This window comes from Kryptolebias marmoratus, linkage group LG16, assembly GCF_001649575.2.
Source record: "Kryptolebias marmoratus isolate JLee-2015 linkage group LG16, ASM164957v2, whole genome shotgun sequence".
NCBI classification, from domain to species: Eukaryota; Metazoa; Chordata; class Actinopteri; order Cyprinodontiformes; family Rivulidae; genus Kryptolebias; species Kryptolebias marmoratus.
The window spans coordinates 20,785,928-20,803,192 of record NC_051445.1 but is presented as its reverse complement, the minus strand read 5'-3'; the positions used below and the strand labels follow the sequence as shown (position 1 = coordinate 20,803,192).

At 41.4% G+C, this 17,265-nt stretch overlaps 1 protein-coding gene across 1 annotated transcript; it reads right to left on the bottom strand.

The window, feature by feature from the left end:
• Positions 1 to 3,297: 3,297 nt before the first annotated feature.
• fxyd1 (FXYD domain containing ion transport regulator 1 (phospholemman)) lies at positions 3,298 to 17,265 on the bottom strand. The gene is made up of 8 exons (XM_017410006.2): positions 17,138 to 17,265; positions 7,811 to 7,858; positions 7,170 to 7,202; positions 6,956 to 6,979; positions 6,733 to 6,807; positions 6,565 to 6,601; positions 6,403 to 6,446; positions 3,298 to 3,959 (listed from the first exon to the last, which is right to left on the bottom strand). Exons 2-8 carry the CDS (start codon positions 7,842 to 7,844, stop codon positions 3,940 to 3,942), a joined length of 267 nt encoding a protein of 88 aa, XP_017265495.1. The 5' UTR covers positions 7,845 to 7,858; positions 17,138 to 17,265; the 3' UTR covers positions 3,298 to 3,939.

The following is a 17,265-nucleotide window of genomic DNA, read 5'->3' as shown; positions in this document are numbered from 1 at the left end:
CACACAGAGGCAGGAAGAAGGAATGTCCGGCCTGGCTGTAAAGTGATTTGTTAAAGGGGCTTATGTCTCATCTTTCTTGGTGTTTTTTTTCTCCTTTTACCTAAATATTGTTTCTGAAATATTTTTTATACCAGCATGGTTTTGGTTTCTGATCATTACATCATTAGCTTGATAATATACAGGAATATGGATAGGAATAGCTGTACATGAACAGTGGGATAATACTTTATTGTGAAAACCTCAAACTTTCTGTCTTAATTTCTGGCAGCTAAATTAGATTTCATTCGTGTTTTGAGTGTGCAGCATCCTTCATCCTCTCATGACTGGTCAGAAACTTTCTGCCAGAGAATATACTTAATTAGGCAATAATATTTGTTTCTGCAGTTCATCAGGAAGGCCTGTGTCACTATGAGGGCCTAAAGAAAGAAATGGAGGCTGTGGAGGTGTTCTTCTGTTACACCTGAGCAAAACATGGTATGTTTTTGGCTGGCATGGAAATGTCAAAAAGCACATTTAACAACTGCAAAATGTGAGCGTCTGTCCTCTTCTGATGCCAAACTGTGAGTCTGATGCTGCATAATGGTTGTGTAATGCAGTCATCTTATGTCAAACTGTGGATAAAAACGTGCAGCTTACTAACTAGTTGATATAAATAAATCAGTGCTAATTTACAAAAACATTTAAGTAAGGCTGGGATTGCACGACCTGCTTTTATAGTTTGAATGAAATGCAATGGCTCCTCCTTGTGGTCATCATGTGCTTTCTTGTGTTTAGGTGAAAAGTGCTCCAGCAGTGTCAGTGTGCACACACACACACACACACACCTTCTCCATCAGTTAGGTTTTAGTGTGTAACCTCAGGGAGGGAGTTTATGATCAGAACAAACAGACGTGAAGTCTTTTTGCGTCCTCCTGGCTAAAGATTAAAGTGCCACGGTGTGGATTTTATTTGTACATCAAAGTTTATCTAACTCGGGTCAGAACAGTGAAACACACACACACAGTTCCACGTGGCACACAAACTACTCCACAATGCACTGTACGCCTCCATGAAGCTAAATGTGGAGGAGAACAGTGGCTTCAGAAAGTATCCACGCTTGTTTTACTGTTCTGCAGTTTTACGTTGAAGCCTGATTCTACAGCTGTTAAGAACCACTTTTCCCATCATAAGAAAGTGAAAACTAAATTTTATACATTTGTAAAAATGTAATAAAAAGTGCAACAATCCAAAACTCTAAGATTTTATTACCAAACCCAGAAAACAAACCATTCTAACCCACCAAAACTTTGTTTTTTATACCATCAACTGCTGCAGATCAGTTATTAGTTCAGCTCTAGGTTAGATTTAATTTCATGCTTTATCTAGTTTTTTTTTTTTTTTTTTTTTTTTAACAAATATTACCAAAGAGCTGCTGTTGTCCCATCCTGTACCCAAAGGGTGGTTTGAAACTCTCCCTCAGAGCTCTGCCTGCTGCAGGAAGAAAGACTTTTCTGTTCTGGCTTTGTCTCTGCCAATCTCTGACTGCTTTTTGTTTCCGCCTCTCACAGCGTCTCCCTCTTCCTCCTGATCCACTCAGTCTCTCGTTTTCTTACCGTCTCTTCACATCGTTTGCTTCTCTCACTCTGTCGGTTCTCTCCCTGAAGCTTTAGGAGCTGCGTGTTTGTTTGAAACCACTGAAACACAGCCCTCTTCTTCTTTTTAACAACTTCTGTCTGTTCCCCGTCCTGAAGCACTTGCGTGTGCACGTGCACTTTCACCTTTCTCTTTATTTCAGCCCAATCCTGCTAAACTTAGAAAAGCACAAATGATTTAAAAATAATTGAAAAAGGCATCTTTGAGTTTGAGCCTTTAGTCCTTTCAAAAGCATTTTCCTTCCCCATATGTAATGTTTTACTTTTTTCTTTGGAACTAGCAGTTCACATTGATATGATTGAACGAAATCATGTAGAAATGTTTGCATTTTTCTATTTTATCTGCCTATACAGAGCTCCTTTCTGTCCTCCCTGGGGGTAAATAGGGCACAGCGAACACCTCCTAAAATATGTTTTAAAGGTAAAAAGAACAACATGATGGTGAAGAGTTGTTTTTCAAAGTTCTGTCAAGATGCCAAATCTGTTGAAGGTGTTGGACCTACTTGTAAATCTACAAGCAACAGCTAGCCTGATATATTGACTTCAACGGGAGTTAAAGGTTGTCATTGCAAAGTATGAAATCCAGCATAAATAGGTCATCCTGAACCACTTATGTCAAATGGTTCCGTTTGAAAGGTTTTCCTCCTGTAGTTTTTCAGGTATATTGTGTGCAGTCCTGAAATGCGGGTCCTCACTCCATGTAAACAAAGCTCAGGGCTGAGTCTGTAGAAACCCATCTGGAAGGTGGAGTCACAGGACTGACCTGCGTTAGGCTGGCTGTCAAAGACTGTATATGAAGGGACCTCTGATCCGGACCCAGAAGTTGAAGCTGAACCAGCGTCCATGTTGGGTGTCGACTCTTGTTTCATATAATCCTTACCTTGCTGCTGTATGGTCAAATGATGATTTTTCCAACATATTTAGCTGTAATTACTTGTTTCATCCTTGAAACAAAGGTCATATGACACCGTGATTGTGTGCAATGAGAGTAGGCGGGGCTTAAAGCACCACATGTAGACTCTAATTCATACTTTGCATCACGGCATCCTCTGTAAATCAGTTCCTAGTGGCGTCACTTCCCAGAGCGATACAGTTGTTGTTGCAGTCTGTGTAGGTAAACAAACATTGCGGTAAGTTTACCTTCTGATCTATTTTCAGTCACTTTGGCTCTTTTTGCAGGTAAACAGACGTGGTAGTTGACCTACAATCCCAAAGTTTGCTTACAAATTTGGAATATAAGGACACATTAACCGTGAATATGAGAAAAATACCACAAAGTTTGCATCTTACTTCCTCTGGTCCGGTCTTCATGACTTTGCAATGTGCTCCTTTCCAAACATTTAGTTTTTTCATTTTTCATTTTGTAGCTGCTGCGTTTGTGTCCATTTAAATTTTAACTCAGTTTCAGTGTGACACAACACATCCACACACACATTTGTTTTGCTGTCCTTATGAGGACCGTGCATTGACTTCCATTCTTCTTTTATTCATTTCTGTAGCCTAACCCCGACCCTTACCCTAAACCTAACCATTACCACCAGTACGCGTCTAATCCTAACAACAACCTAAACTCTAACTCAGAACTGGGGTTTGAACGTATGAGGACCAGGTTTTGGTTCTAAACAAAATCAAACACATCCAGACACCTTGAAGTAAAGCCCACTCGCACATTTGTTTCAACTTTTTATTTTATAGAAACTCTCTGAACAGTACAATCCGCTACGCTCCTCCACAATGCAAACATGAAAAAGAAAAACCCTCTAATATGTACTCATGATAGTATGGATTTCATAGATCTGACAGGGAAACAGACAGTGGGTTAGGTTGGTCACAGTGGGAGACTAATATCTACATCGACATTTACTTTACACAGACAATATGTAACAAAAGTGTTGCCAGACACAACCTACAGTATGTGGACGTTAAAGATCATTTTTTGGTGATAAACTGGTGTTTTTTATATTGAATTGAGTCACTTTCACCTCAGTCGGGTAAGTCCGCTAACAAAGTTTCCCAACTCTCAGGCCAGGTTGGTGAAAATATTTGAAGCTGTGGGTAACAGAAGAGTTTAGCCGAGTGAAATGAAAGCGACGCGGGTTCGTGTACGGCTGGTGTGTGTAGAGACGCACGCAGCATATCAGCAGATCTGCTTTCAGGACAACAAGCTTCCTGCCTAAAATCTGAAGCGCACCGACTACTTCCTGACGAACGCTCGAAACAACAGCAGGATCGCTTGCGGCGTAACACAATCCCACTGCTGCTCCTCTGCGGTTGCAGGTTCGGGGAGTCGGTGTGTTCTCCATGTTTTCTAGCAGTCACAGGCACGACCTGTAGATGGACGGGAAGGTGGGTTACAAATGGAAAAGAATAAAAAAAAAAGGAATATTGTACAAGATGACAGTCATGCATCCCTATTTTGTTGGAAATTCATTGTATTTTCAAACTACGTTTACAAAGTATATCGAGTTGAAGCTAAAATACGAGGTGGGTATTAAAAGGCACAAGCCATCTGAAACAGTAAGTGCTGATGAAAGTGGAAAATGTCTGTCAGAGCATCACGTCTCCGCTGAGCTGTTTTAACGTCACAGTCTTTTCCCGTATGGGTTACTGACAGTATTTTGTCTGCATCACGGCTGTAACCATGTCTTGGGTTTCCAGGCGCTTTCAGACTGCAGGGACCACGTCACAAAAACCTTATATGCACTGCGGGTACTGCGGCCATTTGTAAGTCCTTATAACTACATTAATCAGGTGTATTTTTAGCTCCCGCTTGAGAGCAGGTGCTTTCTCAGCTCAGCAGGGACTGCCGGGTGACGCAAGAGGCCGAGAGTGGGTCGATACATCGTATATTGATCGACTGAGCAGGGAGAAGGCTCTGCCAGCGTCTGCAGTCGCACTGACGAAGCAGAAGCTACTGAACTGGCACCGCGGGAGACGGACGAGTTTCGGCTCCTATGCCTCCTTCACCTCAGTGTTTGGAGATCTTTCAAACTTCGTTTTTTAAAATCTAAACCAAAGTGCCACAACATGCAGCTCAGTTTTTGTTGCCGATGATGATAATTGTGGCCGCCCTGACCGCCGGACGACTGTTACGCAATCCCAGCGTTCCCCCGACAGTGTGAAAGCAAACACGTAGCTCCACGGTGAGACTGACAGTCCTTCTAACCCTCAGAGTTCCTGAAAACAGCTTATATTCCCTTAAACCTGGAAGTGGTGTTAAGGCCTCAGCTACAACACTCCAAATGGCTTTTAACTGGAAAATCTTTTCCTCCGTTTGATACAAGTATGGGAGTTATTAAAGCTTTCCATTTTGGAAAACACTCTGGTCACTTTTAATCCTAAAGACTTTTACTGCGTGTTTCTAGTTGTGCACATTTCTGTACATGAAATATACACAAAATAAAAATATTACTGAAGTTTCACCTGGAAACTAGCTTTTAAAATTAAATATATTTAGTCAAACCTGAAAGTAATGATTGGAATATTTACCTGGGTTGCATTGAAAAATAAATACATTTAACTCTAGATAAAAAACAGTCTTATTATTGGAAACCAGAAAGATGACTCCAAGGGTTAAATGTGGCATCTTTTTATAGCTGCACCACAACAACAAATGTGAGTCTGTCTAACTCCTCCCGCCTCTCTGCCTGATGGACCCCCGGCGTCCCACCACCTGTTGAACAGTGAGGTCCATGGCATCTCAGTCCAGACCTGTGAGTGCTTTCCATTTTATGTGTGTGTGTGTGTTTGACCCGAGTGTGTTTACAGTGAAACAGATGGACAGAGTAAATATAAATTTGGATCTTGGCAAAACTTCAGAGTGGAAGAATGGATCTTAGATCAGACGGTCTTCATTTTTTTATACAACAAAATTTATAATCCAAGAAAGAAAAGTAACTATATTTAATTTCATCAATATTATCTTGGACGTTAAAATGACAGCAAAGATTTTAATCCTGGTCATTTTTTTAAATACATTTTTGATTTTGAATAAACACATAAATTGACCTTGATTTTCAGATGGATTATGACAAATTATTAATACAAAAAAAAAAACAACATTATTTTTTCCCATGTCATATATAGACTTTTAAACAAAAATAGCTTACTGATTAAAAACAAAATAATAATCCAATAATAAATAAAAAAAAGACCAGTAGTGTTAATTTCTAGTCTTGTTTTTTTATTAGTAGGTTTTTTTTATTATTTATTTTTTCTTTGTCATCCATTGTTTCCAAATTCTACCAACTCAGCTACCACAAACGTCTCGATAAAAATCTAAACTAACCTTTTACTCTGAAATGACAGAATACAGTAATAAAGAAATAAGAAATTTAAGCAGACTGTGTTGCTCTGATGCACGTTAGCTGCATCTTTAGTTCATCAGCAAACGTTTGATTGGTTCTTTTTAGACATTCAGAACTGAGTCAAGCAATTACAATTACAAGCAATGAAACAAGCTTCATTTTCTTGGTTTCAGTGTTGGCTAATTACCATGTGATGTCTGTACTAAGGATGCTCAGTTTTTTTTGCAAAGTAAGAAGCAACAGACTCAGTCTGTCACAGATTGTTGGGCCATTTCCTTTACATTAAAATATCCAAACCTGGCCCGCGGTCCTTCAGTTTGCTAATGTGAACTATAACTATGAGCTATTAAGTTTTTTTCACCTTATGTTAGAAGATGCCTTAATACAACTGGATTTGACAACAGTTAAATTAGTTATTTAATTATTTTTTTTTTGTAAAACTCTTTAAAGTGAGTGTACAGCACCTTTGTCGGTGAGCATCTGCTGAGTATTGCTTTGTGTCCTCCTCCTGAAAAGACAGCAGAGAGTCAAATTTATAATAATAATGATTAAAAAAAAATTCTCATTTTAGAACTACAGCAGTTTCACAAACTGAGTTGAGCTTGTTTCCTGTGTAAAAGCATCACCTCTTGTTCTGGTTGAACTTGCACCTGCAGTGGCCGCCTGCAAAAAGAAAAAGTAAGAAAACGTTCAGGGTTTATGGGTTTCTGAGCAGGATTTTGCAAGCTTGTCAACATATATATATATATATATATATATATATATATATAGAATGATGTTTATGTGTGTCTTACTGAGCAGAATAGTGATGCCAATGAGACAGAGGACAGCTGCCAAGATCAGGCCTCCGACACGCAGTCTTTTGTAGTCTGCACACACACACATAATTCTTTATATTAGATGACATGGAAAAAATAAAGTGTCAAATGTTTTACCATTTTGAAACGTAACATATGTATGCATGATACCCATATTTATTTCTTTTATTCTAATAATAATGTAAGAACAGTGGCTTACCAAAGGTAAAGGGGTCCTCTTCAGCTGTCGGAGCAGGAAGGAACATGTAAACAAGCACAAACGTGTAAACAGGTGACCTCAGAGAGGACAAACTGTGGTGAACACACACGGTGGCCTAGTTCTGAAGCTCTGACAAAACTACCAGATTGCATGGATCCATTTTAAAAGGCCGCACGTCAGTAGATGTGAAAATGTAGAGTAAAAACCTGCTTACCGGACTCAGCTGCTGCAGACATTAGGGACACAACTGCAAGAGGACAAACAGAGACAGATACACGTCACTATTATGAAACACAGCCTGCGGCGCCTCCTGCTGATAAACACGGGACTGGCTGGCCAATGCAGATATTTCACATCTAAGTAATGCTGAGAAAAATTTAATAAATTAATGAAAAATCTCTGACGCCTGACAAGTCCTACGCCCCTGGTTGGAGACACAAAACTGAGAAAACGTACGCAAACAGACCCTTTCCAATAGTTCTTCCATAACTGCATCATATTTTCTTTCTTCCAGCAAGAACAATAAAATTTACTTTCCAGAAGAATATTTGTTTTTCATTTTTTTTTTGTCAGTCAACCATAATCCTCCTTTTGTTTTCTCAAAGTGAACAATGACACATTTGTCAAAGAAAATAATAAAGAAGAGTGGCGCACAAAATAAAAAAAAAAACTATGAACAAAAAACAACTTTTCTGTTGCATTTTGTGTCAAATAAAATAAAACCTAATTTCAATGAGTTTGATGCGATTTTCCCGTAGTTTAAAATGACCAACTTTATGTTTGCCATCGACAGTTTTACAAATCAACAGATGTCTTTTTATCTACTAAAAAGTGAGAACTTTTACTTTTACTTACGTGTCATGAACACCAAAGTGCAGATCTTTGACATCTTTAGGCTAGAAGCTGTTGAGAGAAGAAGGACAAGTCTGTGTTTAGTTACAACATTAAATAAATAAGACCTTATTGTAACAGTGTTACGTTATCTGACATTCCTCATTAATTACAAATAGGAACATGGCCTTCAGCCTGTAATGTGGCTCGGATATTTTAGTTACAAAAATGTAATGACTCAAGTGATCAAAACTGAAACATCTTTGTCTTTTATAGGGATAGGTGGCAATTTTTAAATATTCTAATATTTTATAGTTCAAACGAGCAAATGTGAATAATTAATACGACTGCTGCCAGATCCTTTTTTTTGTTGTTTTTTTTAAACTGGCACCTGGTGGTGACACGCCAAGCTGTTTCCTAAAGGCGCTTTTTTCCCCAAACACAACACCTACCGCCCAACACCCTCCCGAAAAAAGAAAAATTAATAGAAGCACTGGAAGCATCTGTTTCCGTCCAACGCAGTTTATTTTGAAAGGATTATAAAGTGGAAACTATGGTCAACGGTGAGCTCAGCTGTACAGTCAGAATACACCCCCCCTTCCTTCCATGTTGACCCACTGAGCTGGAGAAAATTAAGGATATATTTGAAGAATAGTCAAAAAATCACCAAAGAATACAAACAATGTTTTTGCCTAAAATGGCCTAGTTAAAATTCTCCGAAATGGCATGAAATTGTTGGCCTTTCTGAGTGGAGAAATCTTATCAAATGTAATGAAACAAAGAGGTAGCTTTTGAAACTCCCCCCAACCACACACACACACACACACACACACTCCCTCTCAGATAGATAGTAGTGCTTGTGCTCCTGGTAGCAAAGTGATAAATGACTCTGATGGAGTCTAAAATCTCTTTTAGTAACAGCATTAAAGTGCCTCCATTTTAATGCCCTGAAACTTTAATCTTCATTGTTACTGTTTCAGTCTGAACCTCATATCAAACTTCAGAATCGTGTTACAGTGCACTCACCAGTTTGAAGCTTTATAGTCTGAAATGATACTTTAATCTTATTTTCAGCCGTACAGTGGTGTATAAATGGATCTTTTTTTTTGAAGTGCCGCCACTCCAGAGGGGATAATCCCGCTGTCCAGAGCTCCATGGTTGTATAACCATATAACTGAACAATCGAGCTTATGTCTTCCCTGATGAAATACACACTTCCTGTCAGCTTTGTTCCTTTTCGGACACACAGTCCAAGCTGTTCTCCACCACACGCTGTGTTTGCTGTGTCGGTTGCCATGTTGGAGCAGCAGCGGCAGCTGAGGCACCATGTGAACGGGGAGGTGACACGCCTAAAGCAGCCCACTGGTGATTTTCCACTTACTGCACTTTTCCACTCCGAGCACATCAGGAGGGAAGAGCAAACACACCTAACCCATCTCGTATTTACACCCACGGGTGAGAGGTCTCTGTGAAATAAAGTAACAGCTAAGCTGCAGAATGTTGGAGTTCAATTATGTGAACAAATTCTGATGTATAGGATACAGTCTGGCTTCTATGGTCGAATTAAGATGAAAAGAAATGACTAGGATTTTTCCAAATCTTCACTACTTTTGAATTTCTGTATCACAAGAGTTGTCTGTTTGGGAAAGTCAGAGGAAATCAGAGCTCTGTGGTCTGAAGAGCAAACAGAACAAACAGACTTTAAGGATTTTAAGAGGAGTAGTTGATCCTACAGAGCTACAGATTATCTGCAGCTGCCAAAACTAGTCACTGTAAACGACACATTACAGGTTTTTAATCACCCACTGCTGAAAGGTAAAGGGCGGGCGATCACGGTTTTGCCTGTGTCTGTTGGCAACATGTCTGGATGCCATCTTTAACCTCATTAAAGATGGCTGCCACAGCTAATCAGACACAAAAAAGGCCACGACTTGGCCAGTTTTACAGATACGGAGCTAAAAATGGGATGTGGTAGTAGCCGTGAGTCATTCCCAACACGTACTCCAAGTGCTAACAAGGTCTGCAACATTTTACCACGTCACATGAGATCACGCATAATGTTAGTTTCAAGGTTTGACCAAAATGGCTCCAATTCCGCTATTTCTCAACACAAGATGGTCTTAGTTTAAACAACATTAAAGGCAGCAGAAGATATGCTTCAAGGAATTATTGAGATGAAACACAATTTAATTATAGGTGAGAATTTGTTTTTTAGAACAAAGGAACAGGATGGTGTTTGACATGTTTTACAGTAAAGTGAGTATCTCTGGATTTTGGATTGATGACCAGACATAACGATGGTCTATAAAAAAGCACAATGGGCATGTTGCACTGTCTACTGTCATTCTGTGGACAAACGGATTGATCTAATCTGCTGGTGGTCCTTGTACCACCTAGTATTTGTACCTAACAGTGGGTGAAGGTGAAGGTTGTTATTTAATCGTGTCTCTCCCTCCTTGGCTACAGGTTGGAATTTGTTAACATGAGAAAAAGAGAACAACAGGATGAGTGCTTTTCTCTCCTGGTGCCTCCCCTCAGCAACCCCAGGCGAAGCGGGGGGAATGTAGAGGATGGGAGACGGGCCAACAACCAGCTTAACCCCATGAGAGAGGAGCGAGGGGAGGAAGGAGGGACGGAGAGAAACAGAAACAGAACTGAAGGTGGGATCAGAGCCATCAGCCTCCCCCTCCTCCTCCTCTATACGAAGATCGTATTCTAAAGCAAATGTTAGTCTAAGGTGGGGCCGAGAGGAAAGCGGCTGATTCAGAACCTGATTCAAATCATTGTGTTTATGCAAAGATTTAAGAACAGCAGCCTGCAGGGTAAATGAAGTCATGTGCTGATGTGTTAATAATCATTTGAAGAAGAAAGGAGTTCTGCTTTCACTCAGGAAGGAAAAAAAACGCATCAATACTATGTTACAAGGCTGACAGTCCAGCATCTTATATTCTATTTTTATGCTTTAATATACATTTATTAAAAAAAAAATGCACTTTTATATTTTCCACGCTGTCAGTGAGAAAAAGATGTTGGCTTTTCAAAACAGCAGCTAATTTATTATTTAACACTAATGAGAAACTAATTAAAGGTCTAGCATTCCTTGACAGATACATATTGTGATAATAAATAAAACGATGAGAAATGTCCATAGAAAAAAACTTGGAAATACTGTATAAAAAAGTAAACTTTCTTTCCTGACAGCCGTTTGTGAGTTTAAGGCTAAAAGGATCAATTATGTTTCAGTGTTGATTAATTTGATCATTTATCATAACTTGTACAGCAGTTAACAGTTCGAATTTTTCAGATTTTTAAGAATACAAAATTAAGAAAAACAACAAATCAGCACCTAACTCGCCTTAAGAATCTGATTTGTTTTTTTTTAAATACCATCAACTGCTGCAGATCAGTTATTAGTTCAGCTCTAGGTTTAATTTCATGCTTTATCAAGTTTTTTTTTTTTTAACAAATATTACCAAAGAGCTGCTGTTGTCCCATCCTGTACCCAAAGGGTGGTTTGAAACTCTCCCTCAGAGCTCTGCCTGCTGCAGGAAGAAAGACTTTTCTGTTCTGGCTTTGTCTCTGCCAATCTCTGACTGCTTTTTGTTTCCGCCTCTCACAGCGTCTCCCTCTTCCTCCTGATCCACTCAGTCTCTCGTTTTCTTACCGTCTCTTCACATCGTTTGCTTCTCTCACTCTGTCGGTTCTCTCCCTGAAGCTTTAGGAGCTGCGTGTTTGTTGGAAACCACCGAAACACAGCCCTCTTCTGCTTTTTTTTAACAGCTTATGTCTGTCTCCTCTACGGCTCCCCTTCCTGGAACACTTGTGCACATACGTGCACTTTCACCTTTCTCCTCTGCTCTCGTCCAGCCTTTTCCTCTCAGTTATCCTTTACGTTACAAACTCCCAGGCAGCACAAGCTCTCGAGTTTCTGCACTAAAGCTCAGACTCCTCGTCGGCTTTCCTCCAGCTGGTTGTCTCCTCTCCCCTGCAGTGAAGCTCCACAGCATCACGAAGCAAACCTCCCACTGTTAACGCTGTCAAACGCTCATGGGTCGGCTGTACTACTCAAACTTATAGAAACCAGTCTGTCCCGAAGATGCGAACAGTGCAAGTTGAAATTATTTGAAGAGTTAATTGTCCACCAACTTAAAGCTAGAGTTCCTCCTCATTTATTTACTTTTTAACACATAATTCTTTCCACTGCTGATACGGCGGATAATGGCGGCCATAAATACATTCGGTGCTTTTGAACCAAACAGTTATAAAAGACTCTCTGGGGTATTTTAAAACTATTAGTCCTTCTAGGAGTAGTTTCAAGGACCTACATGTTTGCTTTTATGCGATCAGGGGAATGGTGGGATTGAGCAACACTTGGCTGGCGGTCACGCCCCTCATGCCGTGACATTTACCAGCAACAATGGCAGACGCTGTAACTGGAACTGTGTGATACGGCTCTTTGGTTTCATTTGTAAAGCCGAGTTTTTAAAGAGCGCTACAGACATTCAGAAGAAGGAGTCATAGGAGGCCAGGACAGGGGATGCCCCCACTCCCAAATAAATGCAGTTACAGGGACTAAAAAAAAAGAAAAAAGTAGCATTCCTTGAAGAAATGCGTGTGGTCCACTACCTTACATGCCAAGGTTTTAAACAAATATCTCACATGAGCTGATAGTGCTCAGAGTATGTGATGGGAATGACTCTCAGCTACTACCACGCCCAATTCTAGCTCAGCATCTGTAAAACTGACCCATTTTTAGGCATCTACATGCTCGATAAGGTCGATCAGCTGTTGCAGTCAGCTTTAATCAAGTTGACTCCAAACGTTCATCAGTTTTAGATGTTCCTCCAATGATTACGCTCTGAGAGATTTATTAGAATCCACCACTGGCTCTCGAGCTATTTTGCTGACAGACAGACAGATTTTCACATATTTTTTTTAATTATAATCATACTTAATGTAAATGTTGCTCAACAAGCTGGGGCATTGTGGGTAATGTGGTTGTGAGCTACTTTAGAAAGACTGATACAGCATACATACATACATGGTAGTTAAATCAGTAATAATCAGCCTGGAGCGTCAGATTGGGATTTAGTTTCACAATAATAACTGCTGACCAACATGTTTGTTGCTCCAGAAGTGAAACTGAAAACACAGTTTCTATCGTGTTTGCATTTTTCTGTAGATAAAGTTGAAAAGTTATTAGCTACAAACTACAGCGTCCAGTTAGGAGGCAAAGTTTCCACAAACATTACAATATCTGACATGGAGAAGTAACTGGAACACAGATGTTGACTTGTTAGGTTCATGTCTTGGTGTTTTTAGACGTTCAGAGTTGTTCATTGTGCTTGTGGCACAACAGTAAGTCCACCTTTGACCTGAATGAATGGACCAATCAGCCATCAGTTACAAATGTGCTGACACAGCAGTAGGAGCCTGATTGACCAATTTTATTTGTATATTAACAGTAAAGTCAGTAGTTTTACATATCAGGACCTAATAAAAATGAGCCGATCTTTACCAGGTTGTAAAGGTATTTAAATCTAACCTCATGTGTACAAAAACACACATATTCCACCTTGTTATCAGCAAAACAATGTAAAAGCTGTGTGCGGAAAAAAAACACGGACTGTTTGATCTGTTCGCAGTAAAACCACTCAGCTGTGGTTTTCTGTAGGATTTTATCAGTCTCACATGACAGCGGAGGAATTTTGGTTTCACGGTCGACTCTAGAAAACTCTGGTGTAAAGAGGAGTTCATGGTTGACTCGGTGACTGCAGGGTGCCCAGGTCCTGTGGCTGTAAAACAAGCCCAGATCATCAGCCCTTCACCGCCGTGCTTGACAGCTGGCATGAGGTGGGTTTTTTTTTGTGTGTGGATTATGGGTAAACATCTCTTCTTTGGTCTCATCTGACCAGAGGACATTGTTCAAGAAGACCTGTGGCCCATTTAGATAAAAACTTTACAAACTGGAGTCGTGCAGTCAAGTTCTTCTGGAGCCAAACGGGCTACATTTGTTCCGTCTTTATGGAATTATCCTGCCATGACCTTGAACATTTAACCTGCTATCTGAGGCCTGTGGAGTCTCAGATGGAGCTCTGGGTTTTTTTTTTTTTGCAATTTCTCTGAGCATTGCACAGTCTGACCTTAGGGTGAATTTGCCTTCCCGCTCCTGGGAAGCTGTCTAAAATGTTTTTCACTTGTAAATAATCTCTCTCTCTGCAGAACGGTGGACTCTAAAATTGTCTGAAAAAAACAAAACAAAACAAAACAAACTTTAATCCTTTCGAGGTTAATGGGCAGCAAAACTTGATTCTCTACGGTCATTGCTGATGTCTTTCCTCCTTGGCATTGTGTTAACACACACCTCCTAAAACTCCTGCTTTTGAAGAGACGCTCACACTGATGACGATCAGTCAGTCAGTAAATCTGATCAGCAGCTCCTGGCTGATACCTTCCCTCTTAAATCCAATGGAAGCAGTAAGGGTGGACTCAGGTTTCCCATTCTGGCTTCATTTTGATTTAATAGATAAGTTCTGTTTTGTACGGATAAGGTTGATTCCTTTATGTTTAGAACCTGGTAAAGACCAGATCCTTTTTATTGTGTCCTGATATGCTAAATCGTAGAACTCAGAGGGACTCTTCCCTCTGATTTTCCAATTTGGGCCTGGCCGAACCACCACTTTAATGCATCTGTTGTCCGCAAAGCACGCATTTGAAGCTCCTTTCTTCTTCTTCTTCTTTATTTTTCCTACACATACCCACCCACATGCTCGAGCGTCACGTGTTCGAGCTCCTCCACTACAAAGACAGCTGTCTCAGTGGCATTTTTTTTTTTGCCCTCCTAAATTAGCAGCAGCGCATTCTGGAGTGTAACACATCCTAACGGAAAGGCCGACACACACACACACAGGAAAACTGCGTCGCCTTTGAAACACGCTGAACATGTTGCGGAGCTCCGAGTCAGCAGAGACCACTCCTCAAGTCAGGAAGTGGTGATTTTGAAAGGATAGCGCAGGTTCGGTCTTCAAATATCGGGAAACCTTTTTCAACTCGCCGCTGATTAGTTTCAACACACAGAGCAAAGTTTATTCCACGGACGGAGAAACAGAAACAGGAGCTGAGATAAGCAGAGAGGAGAATGACACAAGGTGAAAATAAAAGGGGGGGGGGTGAAGGAGGAAGGAAAGTTCATCAGAAGACTCAAAAGTTACGAAACAGAGGCGGAGGCGAGAGGGGAGCGCCGGGGAGAGGAGGAGGAGGACGACGAGGGAGAGCTGCTGTTGGGAAACTGAGGGGAAGGAGGAGGGACGCAGACAGAGAGCACAAGGGAGCGCAGCATACTACAGCCATGAGTCACACATGGAAACCACAAGTGAGCAGCTGGAAAAGACTTAATGTGGCTAATGCTGCGGCGGCAATCAGATAACGCGAGGAGAGAGTAGATTTCCATCATTAGGCCCCCCCACGTGACGACTATCCCCCGCTCTGATCTCTTCGTATTATTAATTAGATGTCAGTAATTAGCAGGACAGTTCGTGCAGATTTACTGTTCTACTTATAAAAAGGTTCGTCTGCCTCTGCTGAAGGCGTTGCGGTTAAATGGCGGCTGCAGCGAAGGTCACAGCCACGCCGCTGACATAAAAAAAATCAATGCCTCCTCGTTGAGGTTTCTAAATTTGTGCTCATGAGGCACTAAAGCGTCACGAGGAAAGGTGAGGATAGAGGAGAGAGAGAGAGAGAGAGAGAGAGCGCTCCCACCTGCGCCCCGCGCTTGTTTTCTCAGAGATCTGTGACGGTGCGAGGCAAAGCGAGAACCGAGAGCTAAGTTCGTCCCACTTGGGAGACGGAATCAAATGTGTCTGCCTCCATCCCCGAAGCGCCCTCGCTCCACCGTTGTCTCTCGTCCTCCGTGTTTGCTGGGACGTTTACCTTCCCTTTTTTGGCAAAGAGCGGCCTTAAAATTTGTCCAGTTTCTCTCAATCCACAATCAAGACGAAGGTCATTTATGCTGGAAGAGCTGCAGGTTAGCTTTCCACGAACTGCGTTTGAGTTGGAATATTTTTAGGATCACGTATTGATTTTTGTGGTGAAATTGTCAGATGGGTTACACAGCTAAAATCTTTATGTAGACCTGCAGTTTTTTCTTCGATTCACAGAAATCGCCGGCTAAAAGCCATGAACAAGTTCACAAACACCAAAAGAGGGATCTGTAAATCTTTGCACCTTTAAAAGGTATAGTTCAGATCTTTTCAAGTGGAGTTCTGTGGAAAGGGTTCGAAGAACAATACCGTTGCACTTCATGGCTTTTCCTGCACAAATATTAAGACTGAGCTACAGCTACCTGCTGCTGCTCTTATTCACACTGACAAATGACCGTAAAGGTTGACTAAGGTTGACTCTCATGCCGAGAGTTTATAGATCGGAGCCGTTTCAGGCGAGCGGCAATCCGATCCGATCTCGACGAGCAAGCCGTCACCTTGACAATCTGTCCAACGATCTGAAAGAGCCAAACTATCGCTTTGATTCGTCCCTGACGTCCTTCGCTCTGCTCAGAGCTCATTGGGAGTGCAGGTGACGACTCCATAAGAAATTTATATACTAAATCTGGAGACGGAGCTCATGGCACGGCTCTGGACGGTGTCTATTAACGACTTCAGCCCCATCCCTCATCCTCTTCCCAGTTTGGCCTTGTGGTTACTGACGGCTCCAGTCCCCCCCCACCTGTCCTTGTCCCAGTTTGTCCTCGTGGCACTTCGCAAACAGTAGTCAGGCCGGCTCTTATCAGCTGGCCTGTTCTTTGTCACACACTCACATTCAAAGCAAACTGCAGTAAAACCAGGCGGTGCTGTGACCTTTAGTAACCCCCTCGACCTGCGCTAGGTGGACTTGTTGAAACAAAAACTGAGGCTGAACTGACGGCTTCACATGCAGCAGGTAGAAAGTGGAAAAAAGGGAAGTGCTGTCATTTTTCTAATACAGAGAGCTGACCGCGCACGAGCACGTTGCTCAGTGGGCGCGTGCGATGAGCTGTAGGGGGTTCACACACACACACATTATGTGTGACAAGAACTTTACTGCGACATGTTGCTCTTTAAATTGCTTTAATTTAACTTTAATTTGAACCTTTTCATAAAAACTCAACTGTTATTAAGGAATGTCGGGATTTATAACTTTTTTTTCTCTTTTCCGCTCGAGCAAACTTGACAATAAGCTTTTTCCTCTTAAAAATAAATAAATAAATAAACATACTTTCCGGAGAACAGACGCCCCGTTTTGGAAGGACTTGAAGTAATCATTTAAAGTGCTGGGGCTGAGCCGAGGGTGAGCCTGTTCCCGTGGTGTCACACTTACCTGACCCGTTTGATTCGGCGGCGGGAAGCGCGAGCTCGTCTCTCGCGGGCGGACGGACACGTCGACTCGGCGGCAGCAGCTTCTGGTCTGTCCGCTCGGAGCGCCAACACCCAGCCTCTCACCGAGCC